This window comes from Acomys russatus, chromosome 5 (genome assembly GCF_903995435.1).
Source record: "Acomys russatus chromosome 5, mAcoRus1.1, whole genome shotgun sequence".
In the NCBI taxonomy this organism is placed as follows: Eukaryota; Metazoa; Chordata; class Mammalia; order Rodentia; family Muridae; genus Acomys; species Acomys russatus.
The window spans coordinates 20,368,354-20,394,989 of record NC_067141.1 but is presented as its reverse complement, the minus strand read 5'-3'; the positions used below and the strand labels follow the sequence as shown (position 1 = coordinate 20,394,989).

General features: G+C 50.1%; 1 protein-coding gene across 2 annotated transcripts in view; it reads right to left on the bottom strand.

Moving 5' to 3' along the window:
- The window catches only part of Adgra1 (adhesion G protein-coupled receptor A1), a 40,273-nt gene extending 15,029 nt beyond the window's left edge, over window positions 1-25,244 (bottom strand). Inside the window, exons 1-5 of one of the 2 annotated variants that reach the window (XM_051145551.1) lie at window positions 24,727-25,244; window positions 18,164-18,723; window positions 12,990-13,117; window positions 11,324-11,447; window positions 7,237-7,382 (exon numbers count right to left, since the gene is read on the bottom strand). In XM_051145551.1, the coding sequence (XP_051001508.1) occupies window positions 7,237-7,382; window positions 11,324-11,447; window positions 12,990-13,117; window positions 18,164-18,175 (410 nt within the window). In that variant the 5' untranslated portion in view covers window positions 18,176-18,723; window positions 24,727-25,244. The remainder of the gene's footprint in view (window positions 1-7,236; window positions 7,383-11,323; window positions 11,448-12,989; window positions 13,118-18,163; window positions 18,724-24,726) is intronic. The other variant, XM_051145552.1, reaches the window with a different exon arrangement.
- Window positions 25,245-26,636: the final 1,392 nt, after the last annotated feature.

The window sequence follows — 26,636 nt, the reverse complement described above, 5'->3', positions numbered from 1 at the left end:
CCTCTTCCTCCTCCTCTTTGGTTTTTCAAAACAGGATTTCTCTGTGTAGCCTTGGCAGTCCTGGACTTGCTTTGTAGACCAAGCTGGCCTCGAACTCACAGAGATGCACTTGCCTCTACCTCTCTGAGTTCTGGGATTAAAGGCCTGCGCCACCACGCCTGGCTACAGCTTCCCTTCTTATAGCACTGCTAGTCCAGGTGTGGCATTGCCCATAGTGAGCCACCCCTACCTCATGAATCACCAGTCAAGAAAATGCACTGCAGGTTTCTCCATAGGCCAGTCTAGTGGGGGTACTCTCTCAACTGAGGTCCCCTCTTCCAAAATGACTGGGAATCCTGGGGCCACTTCGTTACGTTTTTATCATGTCTTTCTCCTGCACACCTTTTAAAAAAATGGCCCATTATATAACTATCCACAATATGGTTCACCAATCCATCTCCTGCAAGACTCAGGAAGTTCCTGTAACTTACAACATTCACAGGCTATATAAGCAGTAACAACTGTTGAGGAGACTCCAAATGGGTTGAGCTAACCTTCAATTGTTCAGGGAGCTCTAGAGATAGCTTTCTCTTCTGAGCCCTCACTTATGCTTGGGTGGGCTTTGTTGACACACTTGTCTTTCAGTCACCCATGCTCCTATAAGTAACCCCTCACCTATTATTCTACGAGTGACCCCAATAAGCTTGCTGATTCCTTAGGCTAGGCCACAGTGGAATTGTTTCACTGGTCTGTTGGTGTCCTACCTGCAATGATTGGACCTTTGCTAATATCCTCCCAGGAAAAGTTGCACAATGAACGCCTGCTTCTGATTCTCATTGGCCCTACTTAATGGGTCTTTTTCACTTGTAGGCTCTGTCCTGTGTCCTTCTGTGAAGAGGTACCATTTCACAATGGAGGCTGCTTTGGAGTCCTGAGTCTCTTGACTTGCTCTTGATGACATGTGACTGTGGGACCTCTGAATACTCATGTGACCCTGCTCTTCACTTTTATACCTCACAAGGGTAATTTACACATGGCATTCCTTCAAAGTGTCTAGCTCAAACTAGAGGAGGTTCATGCAAGGCCAAGTCAACAAATATACAGTAGGCTCTGACAAGTGATCACTAGTGCCAATGTTTGTCAGTGGACTTGATGCCATACTCTGAGAAACGAAAAGAGGTAGTCCACGCTGGTCCCATGTGGGTGATGGAAAGGGGAGGTGTTCTGCTACTGTGTGGAATGGAGGGGTTGGTGTTGTTTCTAGGGGTTCTGGGTGAGGAACTGGTCCCATGTGAAGTGTGTGTGTGTGTGTGTGTGTGTGTGTGTGTGTGTGTGTGTTGTGCAAGAGTGAGAGTGAGAGAGATCCTGGCATTACGTGGGCACTAAACAAAGGTACCAGTCCTTGAGAGTGCTGGGTGGGGGGAATCCTGGCTCAATGTGGATGCCAGGGAGAAGTCCTAGTTCCTTTTCCTTTGTACAGTGGGTGGGGAAAGATCTTGGTCCTATCTGGAACTGAGGGGTATAGGTCTTGGTTCCATATGGGCACAGCAGGGTGTATATATTGGCCCTGTGTGAATACTGTGGGGAGGGGGTCCTAGTTCACGTGGAGGGTCAAAAATGTGAAAACGGGGGAGAAGCGCTGATCCCATGTGCATAGTGTGTGTGCATGCATGTGTGTGTGTGTTGGGGAGGAGTTGTACTGATGTGAGCCAGCCATACCTTCAGTGTGGTTGGCTGTGGAACTGGCCACAGACCTGTGAGCTAGAGCTCAGGATATCAGTTGTGAGCTGTGGATATGTTTGGCTAAGCTGGTCTTTCCACACCAGCAGAGGTCCTGCATATATGGCTATGTTGGGTGCTGGCACAGCATCTCCCATGGGTTGGGTGGGCTGTGCCCAATCCCATTATCCCTCTTAGCCAGGCAGCTCAGCTTTTCCTAGGCTTCCTACTATCCCTCTCACCTTTCTTCCCCCAGCAGAACATCTCTGCAGTATGCATCCCATCCTGTCCATGGGCTAGGCCTCTTCAAGGTTACCCTCCCATCAATGGGAAAGCCAGATTGTCTTTGTCAGAGACCCTCAGTTCTAAGGAAGGGATGTGATCCCTACTAACTCCACTAAATGCACAGTTGTGCCTGTGTTAGAGACTCCTATCAAGGCTCTTGGCCTATTGCATGATGTCTTGTGACTTCTGTTCAGGGTCCTCAACCCCTGGTACTCTCTAGAGGCTGCTGTTCCTACTGAGCACATAACAACATAGTTCCACACCCCACTCTCCTCTTCCTACTCCAAGAAAGTAGGCAGTGGTGAGTCTATGCACAGCCTAGACTTACCTGGGAGGTAAGGTGTACAATCATCTACTCTCAGCCCATTTTCTGCCCCTTCCCCAGCCACAGAGCACCTGGACACACAGAGAAAGTTCTAAACATGATAAAGAAATGAGATTTGTCTCTTGGTTGAAGCAAAGATCTCTCACTACAGAGTCTGAGCAGCTGAAACCTCACCACCTCCTATGATCAAGCTGAGAATTTCTTTGTTCCAATCATCACTAAAAGAAAAATCTCCAGGCCAGTGTGGTGGCACACATCTGTAATCCCAGCACTCATGAGGCAGAGGCAGGTAGATTTCTATGAGTTCAAGGCCAGTCTGGTCTACAAAGGGGGTCCAGGACAGCTAAGTCTATACAGAGAAACCCTGTCTCAAAAAAAAAAAAAAACAAAAAAACAAACAAAACAAAACCAAAAAAGAAAACTCTCCACACGTTTGTAGACAGTTTTTTCCCTCCTGTCTTCTAATATTGAATGATCTATGAAAATTAAACCACACACTCTTAAGTAATCAAAGATCAAGAAAGGAATCACAAGGAAAACTAGAGACTTATTTTAAGATGAATGAAAAAAACCACACAATATGCCTTTGGGACCTGGCAATGCCACACACAGGAAAACTTACAGCTATGACACAGCCATTTTAATTAAAGATTAATCCTCTGATTTCACATGGTTAGGGACAGAGACAGAGACAGAGAGACAGAGACAGATATCTATAAAGAAAGGAATATGAACGGCTAGTTTTTTAGAATGCTCAATAAGGGCTCAGAGGTTAAGGGCACTGACTGCTCTTCCAAAGGTCCTGAGTTCAATTCCCAGCAACCACATGATGGCTCCTAGCCATCTGTAATGTGATCCAATGCCCTTTCCTGGCTTGTAGGTGTACATGTAGGCAGAGTATTGTATACATAATAATAAACAAATACATCTTAGAATGCTCAATAAACTTGACACTAAGAGGAGAGAGAAGGCCAATCCTGACTTGGAGGCTGGGCCAGAGGTAGCCAGATGGAAGGACAGTCAGGCATTCAGACTGGCACGGGAGAAGTGACTCTGTCCCAGGCAACAATGACATGGTCATTACATGCACACAACTCCTGGGAATTAGCAAAAACCTTTGGAACTCAAGATCCACACACAGGTAAGCATGAGGGTAGTTAGAAATGAAAATTAAGAAAATATCAATTTATAGTAACCTTTAATTTTTATTTTGAGACAAGGTCTCACTGTCATGTCTACTGGCCTGGAACCCATTATGGATCTCAAGCTGGTCCTGAACTTTGTGATAATCCCTCTGTTTTAGCTTCCTGAGGGCTTGTAGTACAGGCACACGAGCTGTCACATCTGACTATAGCAATATTTAAAAGGAAAAATACTTTTAAAGATGTAAACAAGATTCTGGGGAAATTGAAGCTTTCCATACGTGGAAAGGAGGCTGTGTCTGTAGACTTGAACCACTTGAACCATCCCTCCCGTGAAAATGGAAATGCCTCCTTACACGGCCTGCAGGCTGAACTGAGAGGACCTGACTGACTGCCCAAGGCCAGCGCTCTTCGTGTGTGGCCCAGAGCTCTGAGCTTGGGTGAGTGCCCAACCTGTCTCTGCATTGGGTTTTGGCCTCTGGTGATTTGTCTCTGGGATATAGGCTCCACGCCGGAGCAGCCACTTGCCTGGCACCAGCCAGGATCCTGTTGGCAGGAAGGGTGGTCATACCACCCTTCAAGACACCTCACTGCTGAGGAACAGGTCTGGGTTGCTGCTTCTCCACATCCCTGGGGCCGTTCTCTGAGGGCTTGGTTGGCCATGGATTGCTCAGATGTACCTTAGTCTTCTCTGTGTGTGTTCTCATGTGAGTGTGTGTGTGTGTGTGTGTGTGTGTGTGTGTGTGTGTGTGTGTGTGCATGTGCATGCAAATGCATGCTCGAACGTGCATCTTGAGAGTGAGGGGAGATGAGGCCAGGTGAATCACTATCTATTTTGCTGTTGTCATGGAAATGCTTAACCTCCATCATGGTTGAGGAGTAAGTACTTGGTTTCAACCTTGGCAATGAGGCCCACTCAGCTGCTCTGGGCTTCTATGGACCCCTTTCTCCTTGAAATAGCCCTAAAATGCATGTGAAGACTCTAGGGAGTCAGAATCCTCTGTCCTCATGTTTTCACCCAGTGACACAGCTTGCCTCATACCCAGCACTCACACAGAGGGTCTCAGGCTTGTGCAATACTTGTTGCCTAAGTCCTGTCAATCTTCTGTGGCTGTATTTGTTTGTTTGTTTTTTAAATTTCCCCTAGGTGGGTGTGTCTCTCCCCAAGCAGAGCAGGGAGTGTATTTAGAATACTGAGACTGCAGTGTTGCCTCAAGGAAGGGAAGGTTGCTGGAAATGTGGAAAGCTCCAACAGCGTGTCATGGGCTCCCCCAGAACCCCATGCAGACAGTTCTCTTAGAACCTTTTCTTGGAAACCTACGGGCTAGGCTGGCCACATGGCCTTTGCACACAGGAAACAGCTCACCAGCTGCACACGTGGGATTTGGTTGTTCTGCCCGTGGTGGCCCAGGGTCCAGTGAGAAGGGGTGCAGGAATTATGTTAAGAGCACTTAAGCAGTGCATGCACCTAGTGGGCACTTTGGGAGTTCCACTTTCCTGGGACTATGCAGTTCCTGCAACCTGGAACTAATTTCAGTGGGTGTTTACATGCACTTATGTGTTTGGGGGCCAGGGCAGGATGCAAACCTAGGAAGCTTGTCCATTGTGGTGTCCCAGGAAGTGATACCAGAGGGACACGTTGGATCTAGGAGGGCATGTTAGAGGCTGTTGAGGCAGAGGTGGAGGGTGCACCACTTAGTGTTCTCTAGGTGACAGACCCAATAGGATGTATGTGCATATGTGTACATTTAAGATTATTGTATTTGATAGGGAAAAAAAAAGAGATTTATTAGGCTGGCTCACATGACTGAGGGTGGGTAGTCCAACAATGGCTGGCTGCATGCTGGAGAGGCAGAGGATTCGTAGAGGCTTAGTTCAAGAAGCTGGAAGCCTGAGAACAAGACGGACCAGTGATGCCTCAAAGGGTACAGAAGATGGAGTCTGGTATCCATTGGCCAATGCAGCCAAATATAGATGTACCCTCTCAGGAAATATGAGGTTTGTACATGCTGGCTAGTGTCCTCCTTTTCTCATTGCATTCCATTTGGGCCCCAGCCTAATTGGATGCTGCTGCCCACTTTCAAGGTGGGCCGGCCTTTCCTTTTCACTCACTGCATCATCTATTTGACCATCTCTGGAACTGTCCTCACAGACATATCCAGATAGATTTTTCTGGTCTCAGGACTCTCTCAGTCCAGTCAAGTTAATGGTCAAGATCAAGTGTCAGAGGGTGCATCGTGGGGTCTGAGATGAGAGGCTCCCTCTTTGCTTCTCTATAGTCCCTTGTCTCTCTGAGAAGGGTCAGGAGCAGCAATTCCCTTACCATCCCCAGGCCGGGTCAGAAATCAGCAGAGGAAAGCAGGCCCTTAGGGAGAGAATGAAGGTGACACCTCTTATAATCCCCGAACCTGCACCTTCAAATGACATTAACCTGCAGATAGTGCAAACCTGTAGAGGACACGCAAATGCATGTGTATGTGAACAGCATGTATCCACAGGCTATGCACCTGTGGATGGGTGCTCCCGTTTGTATGAAGAGGGCATGAACCTACATATGAATATACAGGGTGTACACTTACAGGGAGGTATGTATACCAAGCCCACAGCTAGCCATGGGGGAAGGGTCTGGAGAAGACAGGAAGGGTCAGACATGCTCGTGACCTGAGGTCCTAGCACCATGGATCATGCCAGCACATAAGATGCTGATAGGTCAGGAAGGGTACTTGTGGAACCTACAAGGATGGGCAAGGTCTGCTTCATGTAGGGTGGCATCTATGCCCAGGGCCTCCTAGGTAGGCTACTCCGAGTCTGGCTTTTGTTGACTGCATTGTTGAGGGTTTGCTCTTGAGCAAGTGACAAAGCCATGGGGCTCCTATTGCCGACTGGGGTCTACTATGGTTGCGGGCATGTTCTAGCATACAGTAGTGTTCAATTGCTTTGCAGCCCAGCTGTTCTCTAAGGGAAGTGAGAGGACTCCTGCCACTCCTAGATGGGCTGGTCCTGCAGTTTCTCTGTCTCTCTGACCCTAAAAAGAGGGAAGCCACCATCCTGCTGCCTTTGCCCCCAAGGGCAATTTCAATGGCCTCAGCACGTCCATGATTCCAAGTCTGCTGAGAATTCTAGCCAAGGAGAGGGAGTAGTGCACATAACTTGAACAGAGCCTCCTTCTTAATCCACAGGGACCCCCACAGGCCAGTGCACAGTGGCTATGAAGTTAGTGCCACAATGTGCAGTGGGTTTCAGTTAGCTAAAGCAGATGTCTTAGCGTCACCAAGACCAGAAAGTAAAACAAAGCCACAATTGCCCAGTTGCCTAGTGTGGTCACCCCAGGGTCCATAGAGGGCCTTCTACCAGTAACTTGGCAGCTGAGTGTGCCCATGCAGTACAGGGACACAAGTCCACAGATTAGTCACGCTCCAGCCAGAGATACCACAGGCAGTGCTCTGCCCTTTAAATTGCCCAGGTCTACCTTGGGTCTCTGTTCCCTATATTAGCCTCATCCCCATGGCTGTATCCATCTTACCTCAGGACCTTGTTCTATGAGTCCATGCTACTTCTGGTCCCCATATTCAGCATAGTGCCGCCTCATTCCCGACCCCGGACTCTTACCCCTGACATTCTGGGCCACCTCCTAGCTCGGTCCCACCCTCAGGGCACTTAGCAGGCCAGATTGTCTAGAGCCTGGAGCCTGGTGAGGAAGGTTTACAGGACACATGGGAGGTATGCCCGGGCTCATGGGTTTCTTGGGCTCAGGTGGCAGAGGGGCCCGTGACCATTCTTGGATACCTGAGCAAGGGCTGCTTGGCGTACGGTGGCTGGTCCGCACCTGGGCATGGCAGGGCCTTCTTGGTCACCTGTTTGTAGATGTTCCTGGCAGTCACTCCGATCCACAGCATGGTAGAAAGTGTAGAATAGTGCAGAGCAATGCCCACCTGGGAGGGGAGAAGGTCAGCCAGCCACCTCCTCTAGCCACCTGCCCCAGCACAGCCGACGCCTTGTGTGCAGCCCATACTTTTCTGGGCTGTGAGAGTACTGAACCCTGGCAGCTACTCTGCAACTCTTTAGGGACAATAAAGAAAGTGAGACCAGCAGGAGGACAGGTAGGGAATGTGTCAGGGGCAGCCAAGACTAGCCGCTGTGTATGTGAACCTGTGGGAAGCTGTGGGTTTGCATACTGGTTCCCTTTCTGCAGGGCGTCTGTGCCATCCTCAGGTGTGGGCTCTGGTGCACAACTTACTTGTGAACCCTGGCCCCATCCTGGGCACCCCAAATGGAAGGCAGGCAGAACTACACAGCAGGGCTCCCAACATGCATTCATTGTGGCACTGAACTTAAGGAAAGGCACCTCAGGGATGAGGCTCTTATAACCCTCTCTCGCACGTCACGGTGACTCATTGCTATGGAAACAGCTGCTGGAGCTAGTCCCAGCCAGCACTTTTACACTAGCTAATTACGCATTCAGCACTGCTTCATCTCCATCTGAGTCCATAAAATAAGGCTACCTTTGAGGTACTAACCTGACATTTTGAAATGACAAGTAAAATATTGCTATAATCGGAAAGGACATAAATGTTTAAGGAATACCGAGATTTCCTGAATAAAGCTAACATCGCACCATTATAATGATTTATCAAATCCAGAGTTCAATTTTTACTTATGAGCAAATGCTATGATAATTGATGAGGATTTGGGGGCGGGGTGGGGGTTAGAGAGATCAAAGACATGTTTGTGGTTTCAGATGGATTAGTGGATACAGCAGAGCAGGTCCTGTGAGTTCGGCCTTCCTTTGGCCTGGCTGCTGCTCAGGTGAGCTGGGCCACATGGACATCCCGGCCACACTGGGCTCACCTCTCCCGGATGATAGTAGGAAGCCCTGGGCCTGGGTGGCAAGAGCTGTCTGCCATCTAAGAGTTCAAATCAAGGCAACCAGAAAATGGGAGGACGGCCAGGGCTTGAAGCAAGGTCTGCAGCATGGCTGTCATTGTCACATACAAACAGAAATGTCAGGCTCATCCTCAGAAGGGCTTCTGACTTTTGGCCTTGAGACATTGGTCCAGGGCCTTGAGGTGGGTGGGAGCATGGCTGGGAGGAGAGAAAGAGAGAGGAGGTCTGGCTGTTTCCTCTCTTAAGCTGAGTCTCTTCCAGGCTGTATGATCAGGGAGCAGGAGAAGGTATACAAAGGCGGGCTTTGTCTCTTAAACACCAACTTGAGGCAGAAGACATAGGGAGGTCAAGGGATGCCGTTTGGCTTCCAGACAGCATGTGCTATTGAAAGGAAGAAGCAGGCAGGGCACCCTCCCTTGCTTCCGGACCCAGGGCCAGCGCTGACGCACATTCATTATGTGGGACTAACAGCAGCCGTCTGCTTTGTTTATGATGTCACTTAGTACTTTAATGAGACTCACGGTCATCTCTCTGTTGCCATGACAACTGTCTGTTCTCGCCAGCCACCCAGAGCTCTGGACCACTTCTCCTGGTTGTTCTGTGATGATGCTGAGTTTGGATGGGGAGGGGCCGGGACTCCTGTACTCAGTCACCTGGCTGCTCGTCAAAGTGGGGACACATCTAGCTTTCAGTGATCTAGCGTTTAGCATGCTCCTCTCAGGCATCTCCCTCTTAGCAGGCAGGAAGGGGGAGCAGATGTACACAGCTGCGTAAGCTGGCCTAGCTTTCTGTCCTGCCAGGCTTCTGATTAAAACCAGCCTGGCTTCAGGTTCACAGAAGCCTCAGAAGCAACAGACACCCTCACTTCTGCTTATAGGCATGGAGACATGGTGTGGTGGAGGTTGTCACCTGGAGTGCTTTGTGGGCACTGCACTCCCTACCCTTTAGCTCTTGTTTGTCCTGAGTTCTCCCCCACTCTCCTGCCCCTGCAGCAGTTCAGTATCTCCAAAAGGTCACCTGCCTTGTGGCTTTTTTGGTCCTTAGTTGGCTGTCCACAACTTCCCCTGACATAGCCTGGCAGATGTTGGTCCCACTAACAGGCCCCTAACACTGCCTGTGCCTGGCAGGTGTGTTGCCAAGTGAGGGATGAATGGAGGCTGGCCATTTCAGGAAAAGCCACAGGAGACCAGGAGGTGTCTGTTTGCTGCAGTCCACCCGACTCCAGCACACAGGAACCAGTCCATCACTGGGAGTCCCAGACTTGTTAATAAGGACTTCCCACCCAAGTGAGGCCCTTATAGATCTTAGCTCAGTGGCTGTTCCCAGCTCATTTGTCCCCGCCTACCAAACCTCTCTTCCAGGTCCTACCCCAGTGGAATTCTGGAATGTCATGGGTACCTGGATCCCTGGGGCTTCTTGGGGGCTGTCCTGAGCCTGGGGCCAGTGCTGGATTTTATGGAGGGGCTAAGATGATCCAATGGCTGTGTGGCCAGTGAGCCCCAGCTGTGCAACACTTGATGGCAGAGTGAAGACATAAAGATAACGACCTACTCAATTGCCTTTTCAATGGCTTCTGGGCAGGCTTTTATAGCAGGACTGAGTGGGATTTCCTAGCCCTCACTGTGGCTGTTTCCAGCTTTTAACAGAGGCAGCGACGGAGGGAACTGACTTCCCTCCCTTCTATTCAGGCACACGGTATTGCCTCTTCTGCTTGTCTGGCCCAGGCCTGGGTAACGGCCCAGCTTCCTGGGGTTAGATGTGTCACACAGTCACATACATTTGGTGCCCAGGAGACAAGAGCATGAGTTGTGTCTTTCAGGTGTGGCCATCATCCTCACAGAAAGAATGCTCTGGGCCTCAAATGCGGCCAGTGCAGGGAAACAGTAGGAGTGGCTGGGTCAGTTTAAGCCTGCCTGAGCTAGGCTGGTCTGGCTGGCAACCAGGGAGGTAGGACAGTGTGTTCTTTTAGCCAGGCTGCTCTGGGAACATCCCCTGTAGCTAGCTCCCCATGCAGGAGGGCAGGTCATGGGAGAGGCTGGGGAAGTGTCAGAGTGTTTCTTGTCATTGATATGGGCCATACAGCCCTAAAGTTGGCTGGAGTCATTTCTGCAGCTGCCAATAACTATTTGCTCAATTTGCAACAGTTTGGGCTATCTGAGGACCTATGGAGCAGGGAAGATGTTGGCAACGAAATGACAGAAACCACCAAAGGTTTTGGTAACTTGCTCTAGGTCCTTGCATCCCTGACTGGCCTCACTTATAAAGCCTAGGTGTGGAGCAGGACAGACACAGACTCCTCCACCCGAGAACCTCAACCCAACAGGATGGTCCTGGGCTTGGCTTTGGAAGGAATCTCTCTAGCATCATCTTAGCCTCAGGCCACAGGTCATTTCTATTTCCCAGTTTAAGCCAGTATAAACCAGGCCACATGTGTAAAGATGGTCTGCCTTGTGGTGTTGCTATTCTTTTCCGTGCTAGGTGTTTCAAAGTTTTCCTTCTCCTAAGAGAAAGCAGAGATGCCTGGGATGCTCTGCCTGGTCCATGTGGAGATAGAGCCTTTGCTGCTATTGGTACTTATTGGCTGGCAGATGTGCTGGCAAGGTGAAGTCAGCCCTGGGAGGTCTCACTCACACCACTCCAGGGCCTGTCTCACCGGCCTTTGAGAGAGGCATCATGTCCCCATTCTGATGAAGTTCACCATTTGCTGGGCAGTATATGTCTGGGTATGTGGCCCACTAGTCCTTAGATAAGTTGCTCTAGTAAAAAATAAAATTATTTCAAATGGCCAAATGTTGGGCAAAAGGCCTTGCTTCAGATGGAATGGGATTATAATATGGGCCCACTGTAGAACCTCACTCTTTCCTTTGGGAGCAGCAGCTGAACAAACACCAAGGCATCATTTTATAAGCAAATGAACATACATTTCCCCTGTGATGAGGAAGCTGGCATGCACTCTTTTGTGTTTTAGCACCCAGAAGGCAACACTCACCGCTTGGCATAGGATGGGGTGTTTGGTGCGATTGATGCCGCCAGCAAACACCGTGAAGGTCAGAGCCGCGTGGAGGCAGAAGTTGAGGAGTGCGTGCCGGCCTTTCCGGCTTATCCGGATGGCACTGCGGGAAACAGAGACTTCACGTTAAAAACCACTGGTTCAGAGAAGAGCCTAGGAATACCACCCTTGTATTCCGAGATGGGAACCGTAGGCCTTCAGTAGGGCTGGGAGCAACCCGTCCAGAGGATCAGGCCATGAGAAAGATAGACGACCTGGCCTTGTCCACCTCGGCAGCTTCCCACTGGTGCAGTGCTTGGAAAGGCCTTTGTGGAGTTTCTATCCCTGTGGCCATTTGACAGAGACTGAGTTGTCTAGGGTCTCAGAGGGGGACATCATGCTCTTAATGCTGGCACAGCTTCTTCTCTCTCTAAGCAGATGTTCAATTCACAGAGAGGGTCAGACTATGGTTCCATTGGTTATGATAATCTCCATGGTTACCAGCTAGGGCAGAGCCAGCATGGCTCAGCCTATGGCTTTGACTCCATCGTGGTTGCGTACCTAAGTCTCTTCCTCCAGCTTCTGTGGTCTGGGTGTGCTTCCCAAAGTCTCTGTTGAAACTTAATGGCCAGCATTCTGACATTAGGAAATGGTTGTTGGGGACAGAATTCTCATGAATAGGTTTAGCAGCCTTATCAAAGAGACCCCTAAGCTATACCCTTCTCTTTATACCATTAGAAGACAGAGAGAGAGAGAGAGAGAGAGAGAGAGAGAGAGAGAGAGAGAGAGAAGGAGAGAGAGAAACATCTATGAACAAAGATATGAGTTCTCATCAGACACCAAGCCTGCTCAGCCTCTTCACTCCTGACTTCCAATTTCTAGAACTACGAAGAAACAATTTCTATTCTAGCCATTGTTGTCAACTAACCACTCTGTGGTAATTTGGCTTGATCTGCCAAAATAGACAGAACAGTTTTGGGCCAATCCTCTCCCCTAACAGTGGTCTTGACATACCAAGCCTCCGCTTGTATTACTAGTAATTTTGGTTATGGGTTTGGCTGTGGACCCCTCCTCCTATTTCCTGGTGCATCTTCTAGGTACTCAGGCGCGCGCACACACACACACACACACACACACACACACACACACACACACACACCACACAACACACACACACATCCCCGTTTCCAGACCCAGGCAGCCAGAAACAAACTCAGAAGTAGACATCTCTCTAGAAGACTTTTTATCTAAGAGATAAAAAGTCACAGTAGACAGCAACTTCAAGGACTCTGCAAGCCTGACTGTGGCCTCCTAGGATGTTGGAGCCAACATGTTTTTATTCCAGGACAGATTTATTTCACACAGTTTTACAAGAACACAAAGGTTGCTGTTAAGAAGGCCGAGTGAGGGCTAGAGAATGGCTTAGCTGTTTTCAGCATCCACATGGTGGCTTATGATCATCCTTAACCCCAGTCTAGGGGATTAGATGCCCTCTACTGGCCTCCTTGGGTGCCAGGCACATACACAGAACATATACATATGTGTAGGCAAAATAAATAATTAACAATAAAAGATGGCCAGAGCCCACGGATGGAAAGATTAGGTTTTCTCTATTACTGTGCCCTTGCAGCCACTGTGCTGGGTAGGGTGAGGTGGGCTTCCTTACCTCTGATGGAGGATGTAGGTGATGACAGAGGCAAGGAGGCACAGGAGCATGACTGCAGTGCAGGCATACACCACGGGGTGCAGGAACTCCCCTGGGTACTGGGGCAGGGAGAGGACAGTCTTCAAATCCTGGGAAGGAAGCAGAGACTTGAGTGACTGACATGGCTAGGATTCTTTATATGATTTTCCAGGTATCTCAGGAGGGGTCAGCCAGTAGCAGAGAGGGACTTTGTTTAGTGGCTACACATGCAGGGTATGAGGCGTAGTATCCTAGGAGCCCACGTGTGGTTGGTGTCTTCCCAGGGCTGCTCAGCTGACAGCATCTTCCTCTGACTCTGAGAGCAACTCCCAAAGGTAGCATTTCCACAGTGCCCATACTGGCCTCTAGCCTTCTTTCTATTTATGTCACTGGCAGAGGGCAGGCACGTGCCTGCTTTCCCTGCATGTGTGTCTGTTGCCTTCAGAGAAGCCACGGAACACTAGCCTCCCTACCTGCTTCTGCACCCACACTCATTGACATTTTGCTTTTAAATGGCTCCCTGGAGGAATCTCCATCATGTTTTAGCAGGTCTTAGTGGCATTAACCTGAGCAGTTGTTATGACCAATAGATATGACCTCGGGACCCTTACTGTGTATCAGAACTGAAGTCAAGGGTTCAAGGTCACAGGTCAAATGAAAGCATGGTTTTCCTGTGGTAGGGCAACACAGAGGAAATCCTTGGGGCCCTGGTGTGGATGTGTCCTTGCTGCTGTGTTTAGGGCAAGAGAGTCAAGTCTCTGCTTGACCTTGAAGAGACACCTAATTGGTGGATAGCCAGGGTTAGTCTCCACAGTGTCCTCATACCCATTACACTTCTGGCCGTAGATGGTGCAGGGCAGAAGTCTGAGGGGTAGGTGTGGACACAGAAGGCACATGAACAACTCTCTGGAAGACATGGGGGGCTCAAGGGGTGGGAAGCCAGGTAGCTTGTGTCCATCCTAGGTCACGATTTCCTAATAAGACACGGCAAAGCTAACCCTAGTGCAGGTACATTTTACTTTCCTCCATTGGAGACGCCCACATCCTATCCTCCTGACCAGGAAATGCCCCATACTCAGCCCAAGGCCCTGGGAAGGGAAATACGCAGTCTGGATATTTACAGGCTGGCCCAGCTAAGGAAGAATGCCCTATAGTGCCATCATATTTCTACCTCAGGAAGCCCCCAAAAGAGCTGGCCAGGCAACAATTGCAGGAGGAGCCTGTGCCCGAGTGAGGACAAGGGACCTGCAACAAGTTGGCAGTTTCTGAAGGGGGTGAGTGTTTCTAAGGAGTGTGCCTTCAGCCAGCCTTTTCTGGACATCTAATACCTAGTCTGGTGGCTCAGCTCAGTTATGTGGCATACTTAGGACATTTACTCATGGGTATTTTTCAGGAATATGGCCAGAGACCATCTCACTCTGAAAGTAATAAGAGCCTCCATTAAGATCTCCTGAGTGGGGCTGGAGAGATGGCTCAGAGGTTAAGAGCACTGGCTGCTATTCCAAAGGTCATGAGTTCAATTCCCGGCAATCATATGATGACTTCCATAATGAGATCTGGTACCCTCTTCTGGCCTGCAGCAGAACACTATATATATATATATATATTAAATCTTAAAAAAAGAAAGATCTCTTGAGTGAAGCCAGAGCAGTGGTACACACCTGTAATTCCAGCACTTGGGGAGGCTGAGGCAGATGAATCTCTGTGAGTTCGAGGCCAGCCTGGTCTACAAAGCGAGTCCAGGGCAGACAAAGCTACACAGAGAAACCCTGTCTCGAAAAACAAGGCCTCAGATGCTTTCCTGTAGTGTGCTAAGTGGAAAGTCCCAGACCCAGCATAGTGCTGCCTCCTACAGGATGCTTGGGCCGCATGGGTTTACTTTCTTGGCATCTGTCTGCAGGGAATGTTCCATGGGGTGACAGAGGACACTCTGTGACCCCTGTGAGCATCAAGGCCATTATTCTGTTTGTCTCGGCTCAGCTGCTTCCTGTCAGCTGCTTCCTGTCAGACAGAAGCCAACTCCTGAGTCATGTAGAGTATGCTTGCTGGTGAGATCAGGATGCTCATGCTCCTGAGGAGCCCGTGCTACAGGGAGATGGAGTGCCCCACGGGGCTTTAAGAACTTGGGGTTCAACTGGTCCCAAGTGACATCTCCATGTTCCTATGCACATGAGTCCTTTTATGGGAGTCTTAGCATTTTGACCATTGTTGTTAGCAAATGAGAGAATATGAGAGAGAGAGAGAGCGAGAGAGAGCAAGAGCGAGAGAGAGAGAGAGAGAGAGAGAGAGAGAGAGAGAGAGAGAGAGAGAGAGAGAGAGAGAGAGCAAGAGAGTTTCCATTTTCTTGCACCTAGTCCTTTCTTTGGAAGTAAAACTCTACAACTCTACAATGAAAGCCCGTGGCTTACAAGTCTTCAATGGCCTTCCATATGGTCACTGTCCCTGTGTGTATGGGGTGTGACGGTGTCACAGGGGCTTGCATTCCTGGTGGTATCAGACGCTTATGATGGGAAGGACCTGGGGGCAGCCTGGAGGGCAGAGGGGGCTCAGCTATAACCAGAGCAATATCTGCGGTATCCCCAGTGTTCTACGTTGGGGGCAGTATTGCACATTCTCATCCTCAGGCCCTATAGGAACACCCAAATTTGGATACTCCTATCTATGGCTTGAATTCATATAACAAAGCCCCATTGGAGGCCTAATAAGAAAGTAGAACTGTCAGCCAGTGTATGCCTTTAATGTCAGCACTTGGGAGGCAGAGGCAGAGGCAGAGGCAGGTGGATCTCTGTGAGTTCAAGACCAGCCTGGTCTACAAAGTGTGTCCAGGACACTCAGGGCTCTGTTACATAGAGAAATCTTGTCTTAGGGGTGGGTGAAGGTGGGAATGAAAGCAGAACTGTCTTCATGTAGCAAGCAGAATGCTCAGAGACCTTGATTGCTGTGAAGTGATTTTTTTAAAAGGATGCTGTGTGGATGGGGTCACACGGCCTTGGCCTGAGGGGCTCATTTTCAGGTGGATATTCACAGGGGGAGGCTTCTAAGCCTTTGGTGGCTCTGTAAGCTTGGGAGATTAGGCTTGGAGGGGGTTGGAGTCATCACTTATGTGAAGACAGACTTCAGAGGCTAGGGACAGGATGACCCAGGGAATGACCAACGAGCTTGGTAAGAAATGGGGTTTGGTCTGGCTTTCTGCTTATTTGTACCAGAATGATGAGCAGTGCCTTTCTGCATTTTTAGAGGTGACATTTAAAATTCAAAGTAGGCAATGCAAAATGGAGATGCATTTCATATTTTAAAGTTCACACATGGGCAAGTTCCTCTCAAGGAGTCTACTGTGCAAATGTTCTTTGGGCAAGATTCCAGTGATCTGACATGGGGTCAGGCAAAAGCTGCCTGGCTTGAGGACAGTCCCTTTGCAGCTCTGGAGCCAGAGCACTCTTTGGAGCAGCGACGGTGAGCAGAGCTTGGCTCCTAGGTCACTCTCAAATGACCAAAGCCTGTTGTCCAGCCAGCTGTCACTTGCCCCCACAAATTACAGCTAACATGCTGGTGACCACATGCTCCTGGCTGCCGGCTACCCAGTTCCCACACACGTTCCACAGGAGCTCCACATCAGTGAGGTCTGATGTAGAGGTCATGTTGACACTCCAGAGGATGCTGAGCTCATTATCATCTCATTACAGTGATACAGATACACCCACCACGCTGTCACAGATCTGAATATAACCAAGTCAGGGGAGAAAAGAGGTGGCATTCTGATTCCTGGAAGTCTCCTCCCTTCTCTGATGACAGCATGAATATTGAACTATCAGGATGCAGGCCGGCCTAGTGAAAAACCACACCAGAGAGCAGCCTGGGAGCCTCCAGAATGGTTTCTGTTTTCTGTTCACTGGCCACTGGGTCACACTTTCTGCTTACTCCCCCAGGACTGTTGGGTGATACTATCGGCAGTAAATAGGAAAAGAACTTGCAGATCCAGTAAGAGGGGAAGGAAGGCCATCCCAGAGAACCCATAGAATCAGGGTAAATTTCAGCGAGGGATAAAGGCTGCTCCTAGCCATCTAGGTCCAGGTGCTGTACTGCTTGCATTGGCTGCAGGATTGGGTTGATTGCTTTAGAAGCCACTTTGGACTAGTCTCTACTGACTTTCCCCTTAATCTGGCTGCTCGGTCAACAGTCCCATGAATATCCCCACTGAGGTGGCTTGAATAAGAATGGCCCCCACAGGCTCATGAATCCTTAGTCACCAGCAAGCAGCAGATTTGAAAGGATTAGAAGGTATGGCCTTATTGAAGGAAGTGTGTCATGGGCTGGGCTTTGAGGTTTCAAAATCCCATGCCAAGCCCAGTGTCTCCTGAGGATCAGTATGTAGCTCTTAGCCAAGCTGCCATGATGATAATAGACTAAAACTCTGAAGCTGTAAGCAAGCACCCCAATTAAATGTTTTCATTTTACAAGGGTTGCCTTGGTCATGGTGTATTCCTAACAATAGAGTAGTGACCAAGACACCTGCCCTAACATACAGTAACAGATATCCTTTCTTAGCATGGCTTCCCTTCACGCGGTCATTTTATTTTAGTTGATGTATAGGCTTGTTCTGCCAAAAGGAGTTAGGAAGTTGCACAGGACAAGAAGAAAGAACAGAAGGGGGAAGAGAGTTCAATTAAGTAATATAAACACTCTTGGTGACAGTGACAAGTGGAAAAGGAATCTTTTGAGCCTGGGGTTGCAGGTTCTGAAGGCACATTGCTCTCTGACCTGGGAACTTTAAGTAGAGGGGGGCAACTGGGTCCTTCTGGTTCCTCTTCTGGTGTCTTCTCTCTCTCCCCTTCCTCCCTCTCATCTTCCCTTCCCTTCTCCTTACTTATTTATTTATTTTGTGTGGCTCTGTATGTGAGTGTGTATTATGGTGTATGTGTGTGATGCACACACATATATGTGTGCAGAAGCCTGAGGAGACTGTCAGGTGCCCTCCTTTACCACTGTCTGCCTTATTTCTTTGAGACAGCCTCCCACTGAAACTGGAGCTAGCCGCATGGCCAGTTCCTTCTGCCTTTGCTGGGGTTTCAGGAGCATGCATGCGTCCATGCCTGGATTTTCACATGAGTGATAGCTTTGAACTCAGGCTCTAGTGTTTGCACAGCCAGTTGTCTTACCCACTGAGTCATCTCCTCAGCCTTAGGTTCTCTTTCCACTCAGTTTTCCTGGGTAGTCTTCCCGGTCTCCATCTGTGGTTTTTGTTTTGGGATGAGGTCTAACTCTGTGGCTGCCTCGGCTTTCCAAGTGCTGGGATCACCAATGCAAGTGGCTGTGCTCGGCGCAATTGCTCTTGCTTTTCTCGGTTCTGTTTGCTTCTCTGGTCCTGTGCCAACCCAGATTGGTTTTGATAGAGCAGGATGCATTTCCTTGCCTGTCTTTTGGGTGATCACTGGATCTTATCAATTGATCAGCCTTCCATGGGAAAAGCAGAAGCTAAGTCACTCAATCGCTCAAAACACCAGCTGTATGTTACATGAATATAGTTTGCCGGGGTTTTCTTTTTAGAGAGATACATGGGGTGGTGAAATCTTGAAGAGACTTGAAGAGAGGCCTTTTGAAGAGCATCATGGAGCTTTCCTTCTTTTCTTAATGTGGATAGTTCAGGGGGATGCTGAGATGGGAAAAGCTCTGTGTGACAGAGAGGTAGCTTTGAGGAGGCATTTCCAGGCGTTCAGACCTTGGAAGGAACAAAAATAAAAAGGAAAACAAACCAAATAAAGCAAAAAAACAAAAGCAAAAACCAACAATAACAATCCCCCTGCCAAAAAGAAAGAATATACCTGTGAGAGCAGAAGTTCTGAACTGCTCATCAACATGGTTATCACATCCATCAGGCCATTTGCTCACTCCCGAGCACCACAGCGCGCCTAGGTTCAAATGAACCCATCATCACATTTGGGTTCATAAATTTTTCATAGCTTGGGGCTCCAGATGTGCCCTCACCCATTGTTCCAGAGCTGATTGCACACAGGTAAAGCTTTTCCTGTGCATCTGAAAGTTTCCCACTGCCAGTTTTTGTGACCCTCAGGTACTGTGGGGAGGAAGGCCCTGCCTTGGGGTTGAGTTTCGTAGAGCTGCAGAGCCAGGGGTTGACGGCTTACCCTTTATGCACCTTTCCAGCGCCTTTGGCATTTTAAGTTATAGCTCTTGATTTAATTGATTATTACCATGGTGTGTGTGTCGGGGGGGGGGGGGGGGTTACGCGCATGCCATGGGTCCTGTGAGGAAGTCAGAGAACAACTCTCACTTTTATGTCAGTTCTGTGGATTGAACTCATGTTTTAGGCAGTTGTGGATTTTTAGTCCCCTCCCTGTCATTTTTTAATATGGACACAGCAGACACAAAGAGTGTTGCAAATATATCACATATCAGGATCTTTGACCCCAAGCAGGGGGCTAGCCAAGACCTTGTGTCCTTGTCAAATGTGGCTAAGGACAATCCAGTGGCAGCATGGTGAGCCCTGGGCAAGTGAGGACCAGCAGAGTTCTCTGTGAAAGCACCAACTGCCATGGTTGCTACTGCTGTTAATAGTGCTTAGAGCCAAGCCAAGCCATGGCATTGTCACAACCAACACACAGGAGCAGCACCTGATCAGCTAGACGCAAATATTACAATTACAGGGAGCCAGGAGCCAACACCACATCACAGCATTCCAACTATGTCACCCCACACCATGCCATCCCGCATGGCACTATCCCGTATCACATGTCCCCACACCACACCATCTACACTGTCACCCCACAGGACATGGCCCAGTCCCACATGTTCCCAGCACACTAACCATCATATCCCATTGGTTGTGTCTCTATGCCATCCCATAGTAACCCATTACCCAATGATATCTTAACCCTTCCCACCCTACTCTATGCTACTTTATTCCAGACCGTCCTATATCACAGTGTTTCAAGAAACGACATCATAAGGCACATTGTGTCATCCCGTACCATGCAAGTCCACATTACACAACTCACAGCACACCATTCCTCACCATGCCAGCCCATACTACCACCCCACACTGCAGTGCTCTGTCCTAGGTTGTGCCACACAATGTGACTCCACAATGCCCCATCACACAAGGTCGTACATCTGCTGCCACCTCACTCCTTGCCATCTACTCCATGTGATTCTACACACCGTCCAAATGACCACTGCTTCTGTCACTAACACTCGACGTCTTCCCTTCTTTTGTTTTCGAGACAAGGTCTTGCTACGTAGCCCAGGCTGGCCTCAGACGCATGTCAAATTTCTTGCCTTAGCCTCCTGCATTTTGAGATGATAGGCCCGACCCAACACTCCCAGTTTACACCACTGCAGCGTTACATATCACACGTCCCGCACCACACACGCTTTGCACCATTGCACACACTCTACCCCACACATTCCACCCCGTACATTTTATGTGACACCGTTCTATACCTTACACCCCACACCATCCACTCCATAACAGCCGCCACCACCACACAATCCTACACAACACTTCCCGTATCACACTATTCAACCCAATGGACTCAGCAGCACACAGTGCTACTACACACCCCACCCCACACACTCCATACCATACACCCCCACCACATATTTAATACTGCATTATTATACGCAACAAAACCCCACACTCTATCACTCTACTCCATGCCACACATTGTATACCACACATCCCACCACACGTCTGCACCACATGTCACGTCCCACATCCCACCACTCATCCCAGCCACACATCCCCCTTGTATCTGCACCACATGTCACACTCCACATATGCAACGGCACACATTGCACACCGCATATCCCGCACCACACTAGTCTCTACCCCAATCTTATACCACACATACCATATATTGCATATTACACCAGTGTGCACCATACATATCACCTCACACCACAGCTGTATATCACGCATCACACATGTCCACCACACACTCTACACCCCACACCTAACACTACACACGTGTACCATAAATCTTACACCATAAGTCCTCTAGCACACATCCCACGTCCTACACCATACATCCCATCCCAAACTAGTCCGAATCACACATCTCGTACCATACATTTTATGTTATACCTTTCTGTTCCACACGGCCCACTCCATCCCACCCTGCAGCACACCGCCACACTCTGTATTTTACACCCACATCCCGTACTATACATCTTTACCACATATCCCATGCCACACTGTTCAATATCACACGCCTACAGCACACATCCCACAGCACACAGCCTGTGCCATACATGCCACGACACGCACCTACAACCCACATCTGCCCACACCACACAGCCCACACCACACAGCCCACACCACACAGCCCACACCACACAGCCCACACCACAGATCTACACCACACAGCCCACACCACACAGCCCACACCACACAGCCCACACCACACAGCCCACACTATATACCCCATACTACATATCTCCACCACAGTCCTATACCATACACCCTACACCACATTTCTGTGTCACACCATCTCACACTTCATACCCGACCCCACCTCATTCTGCCTTCCGTATCACACTATTCTGTAACACACACACACACACACACACACACCCTATACCACAGCAGAATACATCTGTCGCGTCAGCCTATCTTGTTTAGTTCCTCACCTCTAGTTGCCAGAAAACGAGAGCTATGCTGGTGGAGAGTGCCTTAGTTAGCCCAACCAAATGTGGAGGCTCTCAGGGACCAGCAGAGAGAAGAAGGCAGATGCTGAACAACTCTCTCTCCCTGTCAGTCACAGGTATCACTTTGTTCTCTCCGAGAGCATGCTTTCTTGGTGCTAACTGTGAGAATCACAGGTGACAGAGGGCAAGACCATTCATGTCTGCGTGTCTGCTGGAATTACTAAGCAGTAGTGCCTATGGTAGAAACAAGCTAGTTTGCTTCTGAGTGGGTTATCTGCTGTGACACAGATGCCCTGAGAGGGACAGAGGTGCCCTCGGCTTCACATAGGGAGAATCAGACAAGGATAATGTTTAGGAAGAGGAGCATAGCATGGCCTAAATGAAGGAGGCTCCAGTCCAGGGCTCGTTTAAGCCCTGGGACATGGTTCAGAAGACCGCTAGCTGTGTCCTAAGCCCTGGAGCAAGAAGGTGGCTCTCTGCTGCACATGTGATGGAGAAGTTCCAGTAGGCACAGTGCAGGTAGCCATGGTGCCTCAGCCATGGTCAAGCAGTCTCAGAACCACCGAGCACTGTGTCCCTGGGTCCCATGTGACCTGTCCAGCACCTCCACCACAGTCTGTAGACAGACAGAGGGTAGGGCATCTCAAGTGGTCCACCCCATACTTTCTGTGTTTCTCAGGTACTTGGAAACTCTCACGTGATTGTACTAAAACCTCTAAGTATCCAGAGGCTCCAGGCCAGGTTGCCAGGGAGGCATGTACAGCGTGGCTCATTCATGATGGGCAGCCCCGGGCTTCTGAAGTCTGGCATGGGCCTATGTGGACCAGAAATGTCCACAAGGCTGTTGGCAACTGCTGTGAGTCCTGCACATGGAGGCAAAAGGGAACAGAGGGAAGGCACTTCTTGCATAGAGACATGAGTGCAGGCGAGAGCCAGGGCCTTGTAAGGAGTTTGAGAAGGCAGGGCTGAGCTAGGCAGCTAGATTCTGCCCGGTGGGTCCCACGGGGTGGGCACTGCGGCCTACCCATGCCTCGCGAATCTCCAATCAGTTTGCCTATTATCTGCCGAGGGCAGGTTTCCATTTTGCAAACATCATGAGAATGAAAGCCACAACGGAGGGCTGGTAGCCATGTTGGGTGTGGCACCTCGGGGCAGTAGGAGACAGAGGCAGAGGCCAAAGGATCCTTGAGCCCAGACTGCTCTCCTTTGAGAGCTGCCAGTGCCTGGAACAGGTAACCTTGCTGGGGTCAGGAGGGAGCATGGGCACAACCTTTGCCTCAGCCAACAATGCTGAAGTGATGTGGATTTGGGTATCGGGATCTCTCTTCTTGGGCATTTTGAATGGAGCAGGAAGCAAGTGAGAGCAGTGGCTCGGAATGAACAACCCTCACTAGGCAGGCATACCGGCATGCACCGAGGCACCTGTGCCCATGTCTTGGCTACAGACATGTTATCTTGGTGGTGATTGGCATTCTCAGCACGCACCCTAGCCTGAGCTGCCCATGTCAGCTGTCCCTTAAGAGCATACACAATGCATTATTTACTCAGCCGTCAGCTTTTCTGGAGACTACTAGGCAGCAACCACAACAAAAGCTCGTAGGAGCCTTCAGCAAGGGCCCCACTGTGTCTTGAATACTGTTCCAACCCACTGACCACACTGTCCTTATCCCTTCCTAGTGAGAGAATTATCTTTTCCCCCTCTTGTTGTAGCCGGAACTGCTGAGGCCACCGGACTCCCTGAGGAGCAGAGACAGCGGGAAGAACCTGGTGACCTGACTGAGGCCTCCCATGAATGGGAGGAAACCTAGTCTGGGACCAGACAAGGTTTCCCAGGCATAGACAAGAGCCCTGTGGATGGATGCCACTCTGTTGATTAAATGATTCGACATTGCCGTGTGCCTGCAGCTAATTAGTATGAACAGCACCAAGTGAGCCAGTGAGCAGACAGACCCTGGCTGGCAGCCAGAGACCCAGGGCAGCCAGACCCTGCTGCCCTCAGCACCACCGCCATAGCACTCTCCCACCCCAGGACTAAGCACACGTTGGACAATTGCTAACTGCCTAACCACCCATAACTTACTTTCCTGCCCAGGCCTCCTCCACTTCACAGAGGTGGTAGCCCTTTATCTGGTGTGAATGGCAAGGTTTTGGCCTGAGCTCTTGGACCCTTGGTTTGTGTACTCACCACGAGCCCTGCAGAGTTAGGGAGGCAAGAGTACCGGTGGGGTGGCTGGCAGCGACCACCACTATGTTGCGCCCTTCTCCCCTCTGGCCTCCATGGCCATCTGGAAGGTCAAGTCCCAGACAGCAGTCACAGTGGAGCTCCTGGGAAAGCTACCTCAGAGTGACTGTGACAGGATGAGTGAGGATCTGCAGGCTGACCCACCTGCAAAGACAGTGCATGGTCAGAGTGCAAGGGGGTGGGGGGCGGTTCTCCCAGCCTGTCACAGGTCAGTACTCAGGGAGCGCTCACTCCCTTACCGGGTTCGCCCCCTTTCTGGCTCCTATCAACCTGGAGAGCCTGTTGGAGTCCCTGGCTCAGCCTCCATCTGAGCCACCATCTCCAGAGAGGTGGTGACAAGCTGAGCTTTTGGACTCGGGAAGAAATCTGGCTCCTGGTAGCCAGGAACCTCCCCCTAAGTAGTCTCTGCTCACCATCCCGACATAAGAATACAACTTGGTTATTTCAGGCTGCACACGACAGACCAACATTGTCTATTTAAATCAAGAGAATCAAATAAACCTGAATAAATCTCTTAGTTCCCTGGGCAGACCTGGCAGAAGCCAGACCTTGAGGGCTCACGTCTCTCTCCTACTTGGACAATCTTGCCGGTGCTGGAACTACGTGGTCCTGCTTAGGGCTTCAAGCCCTAGACTTACCCAAAGTTGTTCAGAATCCACCTTCCCAAAGACAAGAGTCCTTTGAACCCCTTATAGCATTTCTGCTCCAGAAACGGCCCTCATGAGTGGACACTGTGGCAGGCCAGTGGCTTGGCCACAAACACTACCCCTCCCCTTCCCCTCTCAGACACCAGGAGGAAGGCACCCAACTTCTCACCTATTTTGGTAAAGGCAGCTGGAGAGGCACAGGTCTCACGCTTGCTTCTCATAGGCGAGATGTGGCATGTCCCTCGTGCTAGGGAACAGCTTTCTATGATGAAAGGCATTAGACTGGAGCTTGTGAGTGGAGTTATCAACAGATTGCAGGGCTGCAGCCTAGCGACTGGCAGTGGCCAGAGCACTGCGCTGGGGAAGGGAGCTCTGCACCCGGAGGGAGTGAGTCAGAGGCGAGAAGAGCAGAGAAGAGCAGGCATCCAATGCGCACTCTGCAGGCAGTTTCCAGCTCTGGGTTGGGGGACGCCAGCCGCCTGCGCGCGCGCCTCATTTCTGCAGCAACAGCCAGGGGAATGAAGGACCGGCCGGGAAGCAGGAGCTGTAACCATGGGGACTCGGGGAGGCGCGGACCGCGGCGGCGCCGTGCCCTGGCTCCCTGCGGCAGAGCAGGAATGGTTCTTCCCAGCCCGGGCGGCCCGCTGCCCGTCACACTGCAGAGTCGATTTAAAGAGACAACCGACCAGGGTTTGCTGCTTGCTTCCAACAGATTCAGACAACTCACATTAAAGCGTTTCCCCCAAAAGGAGGACAGGATGATGTTATTTCATTTCATTTCATTTTTTTTTTTTTTTTTAAAGAGAGCCCTGTCTGTAGAGGGCTCCAGGAACAGGAAGGTGAAAACGGAAATTGATTTTGGAAGAAGCTTCACAATCCCTGTATTAAAATATTTCTCAAATCCAAGTATGCTGAACCTGAGGTGCAGACTGATCATGAGTCAGCAGGGCTGGTCTTGCCTGTGGATTGGGCCTGGCTGGGCAGAAAGTGTCTTCCCTAACCCCAGTGTTGTGCCCCTTCTCTCAGCCTGAGTCAAAAAACCGAGAGCCAAGAAGGAAAGTGTACAGAGGCTTGTGTCAGAAGCTAGAGCACTGGGTCTCAGCTGTTGCAGGACGGCCTGGTCCAGGCTGGCTGCCTGACGGAGCACCAGGATCAGGTCAAGATTTTTTTTCACAGGGCAGATGTTGGTATGGCATTGTGATTGGGAGGCACCTGTTTTGGGGGCCGGGCATTCCCTTCCCCCTCCACCTGACTTCTTTTCCTGTAGCTCTCAGCCTCCCCCCACCCCCCCAAGCTGCCCTTCCAGGTGCTCTAAAAGCTAGTGCCTACTCTAGGGGGTCCCCAGGTCCTTGCTACTATGCAGTTTAAAGGGTTGGAAGTTTGAGTTCCTGGGGAGAGACAGCAGCGAATCCTAAAGGCATACTTAGACCCAGGGATACAGAATTACAGAATCTTGTAATTCTTGTTTTGTAAGTCCTGTGCTGTGTAACCTCTGGGTGGGGTGGGGACAACTGTCCCCTGTCCCTGCACTCAGTGGGAACATTGAGATGAGCCACAAACTTTAGATAAGAGACTCAACCCAGAGGGATTCTGCCAGCTCTGCTCCCTATGAGCCATGGAGACCTCCGTGTGTTCTAAACTCTCAGAGTCTCTTCTCCAGGGACTGGAGGCCAGCCAAGGTCCCTGATGGGTCCTGGATGATGGTCTTAGGTAGGTAGAGAAGGAAGCAGGAAGAAGAGCAGGAAGTGTGTTTGTGGCAGACGTGGGGTGGGGGGAGGTGGCTCTGCACCAGAGTAGGCTCTGATACCTGTCTCTCTCTTAGGGTTCCAGGTCCATCACAGGTAGCCCAGGACCTCAGGAGAGGCAGAAGGGTGTTGGCTACTGGTCTTTACATACTGCTTAAGTGATGTCTCTCAGCTTCTTCTGGAGTGGCCAGAAGCAAGAGTGGGTCATGGCTTCCATGTACTGAGTAGCTGAAGTCTCCAGAATCAAAGCCCAGGACCTGGCTTCATGAATACAGGGGCACTGGACTAGTGCCGTCCAACCACTCATAGCTGTCACACATGCCCTTCTGGATGC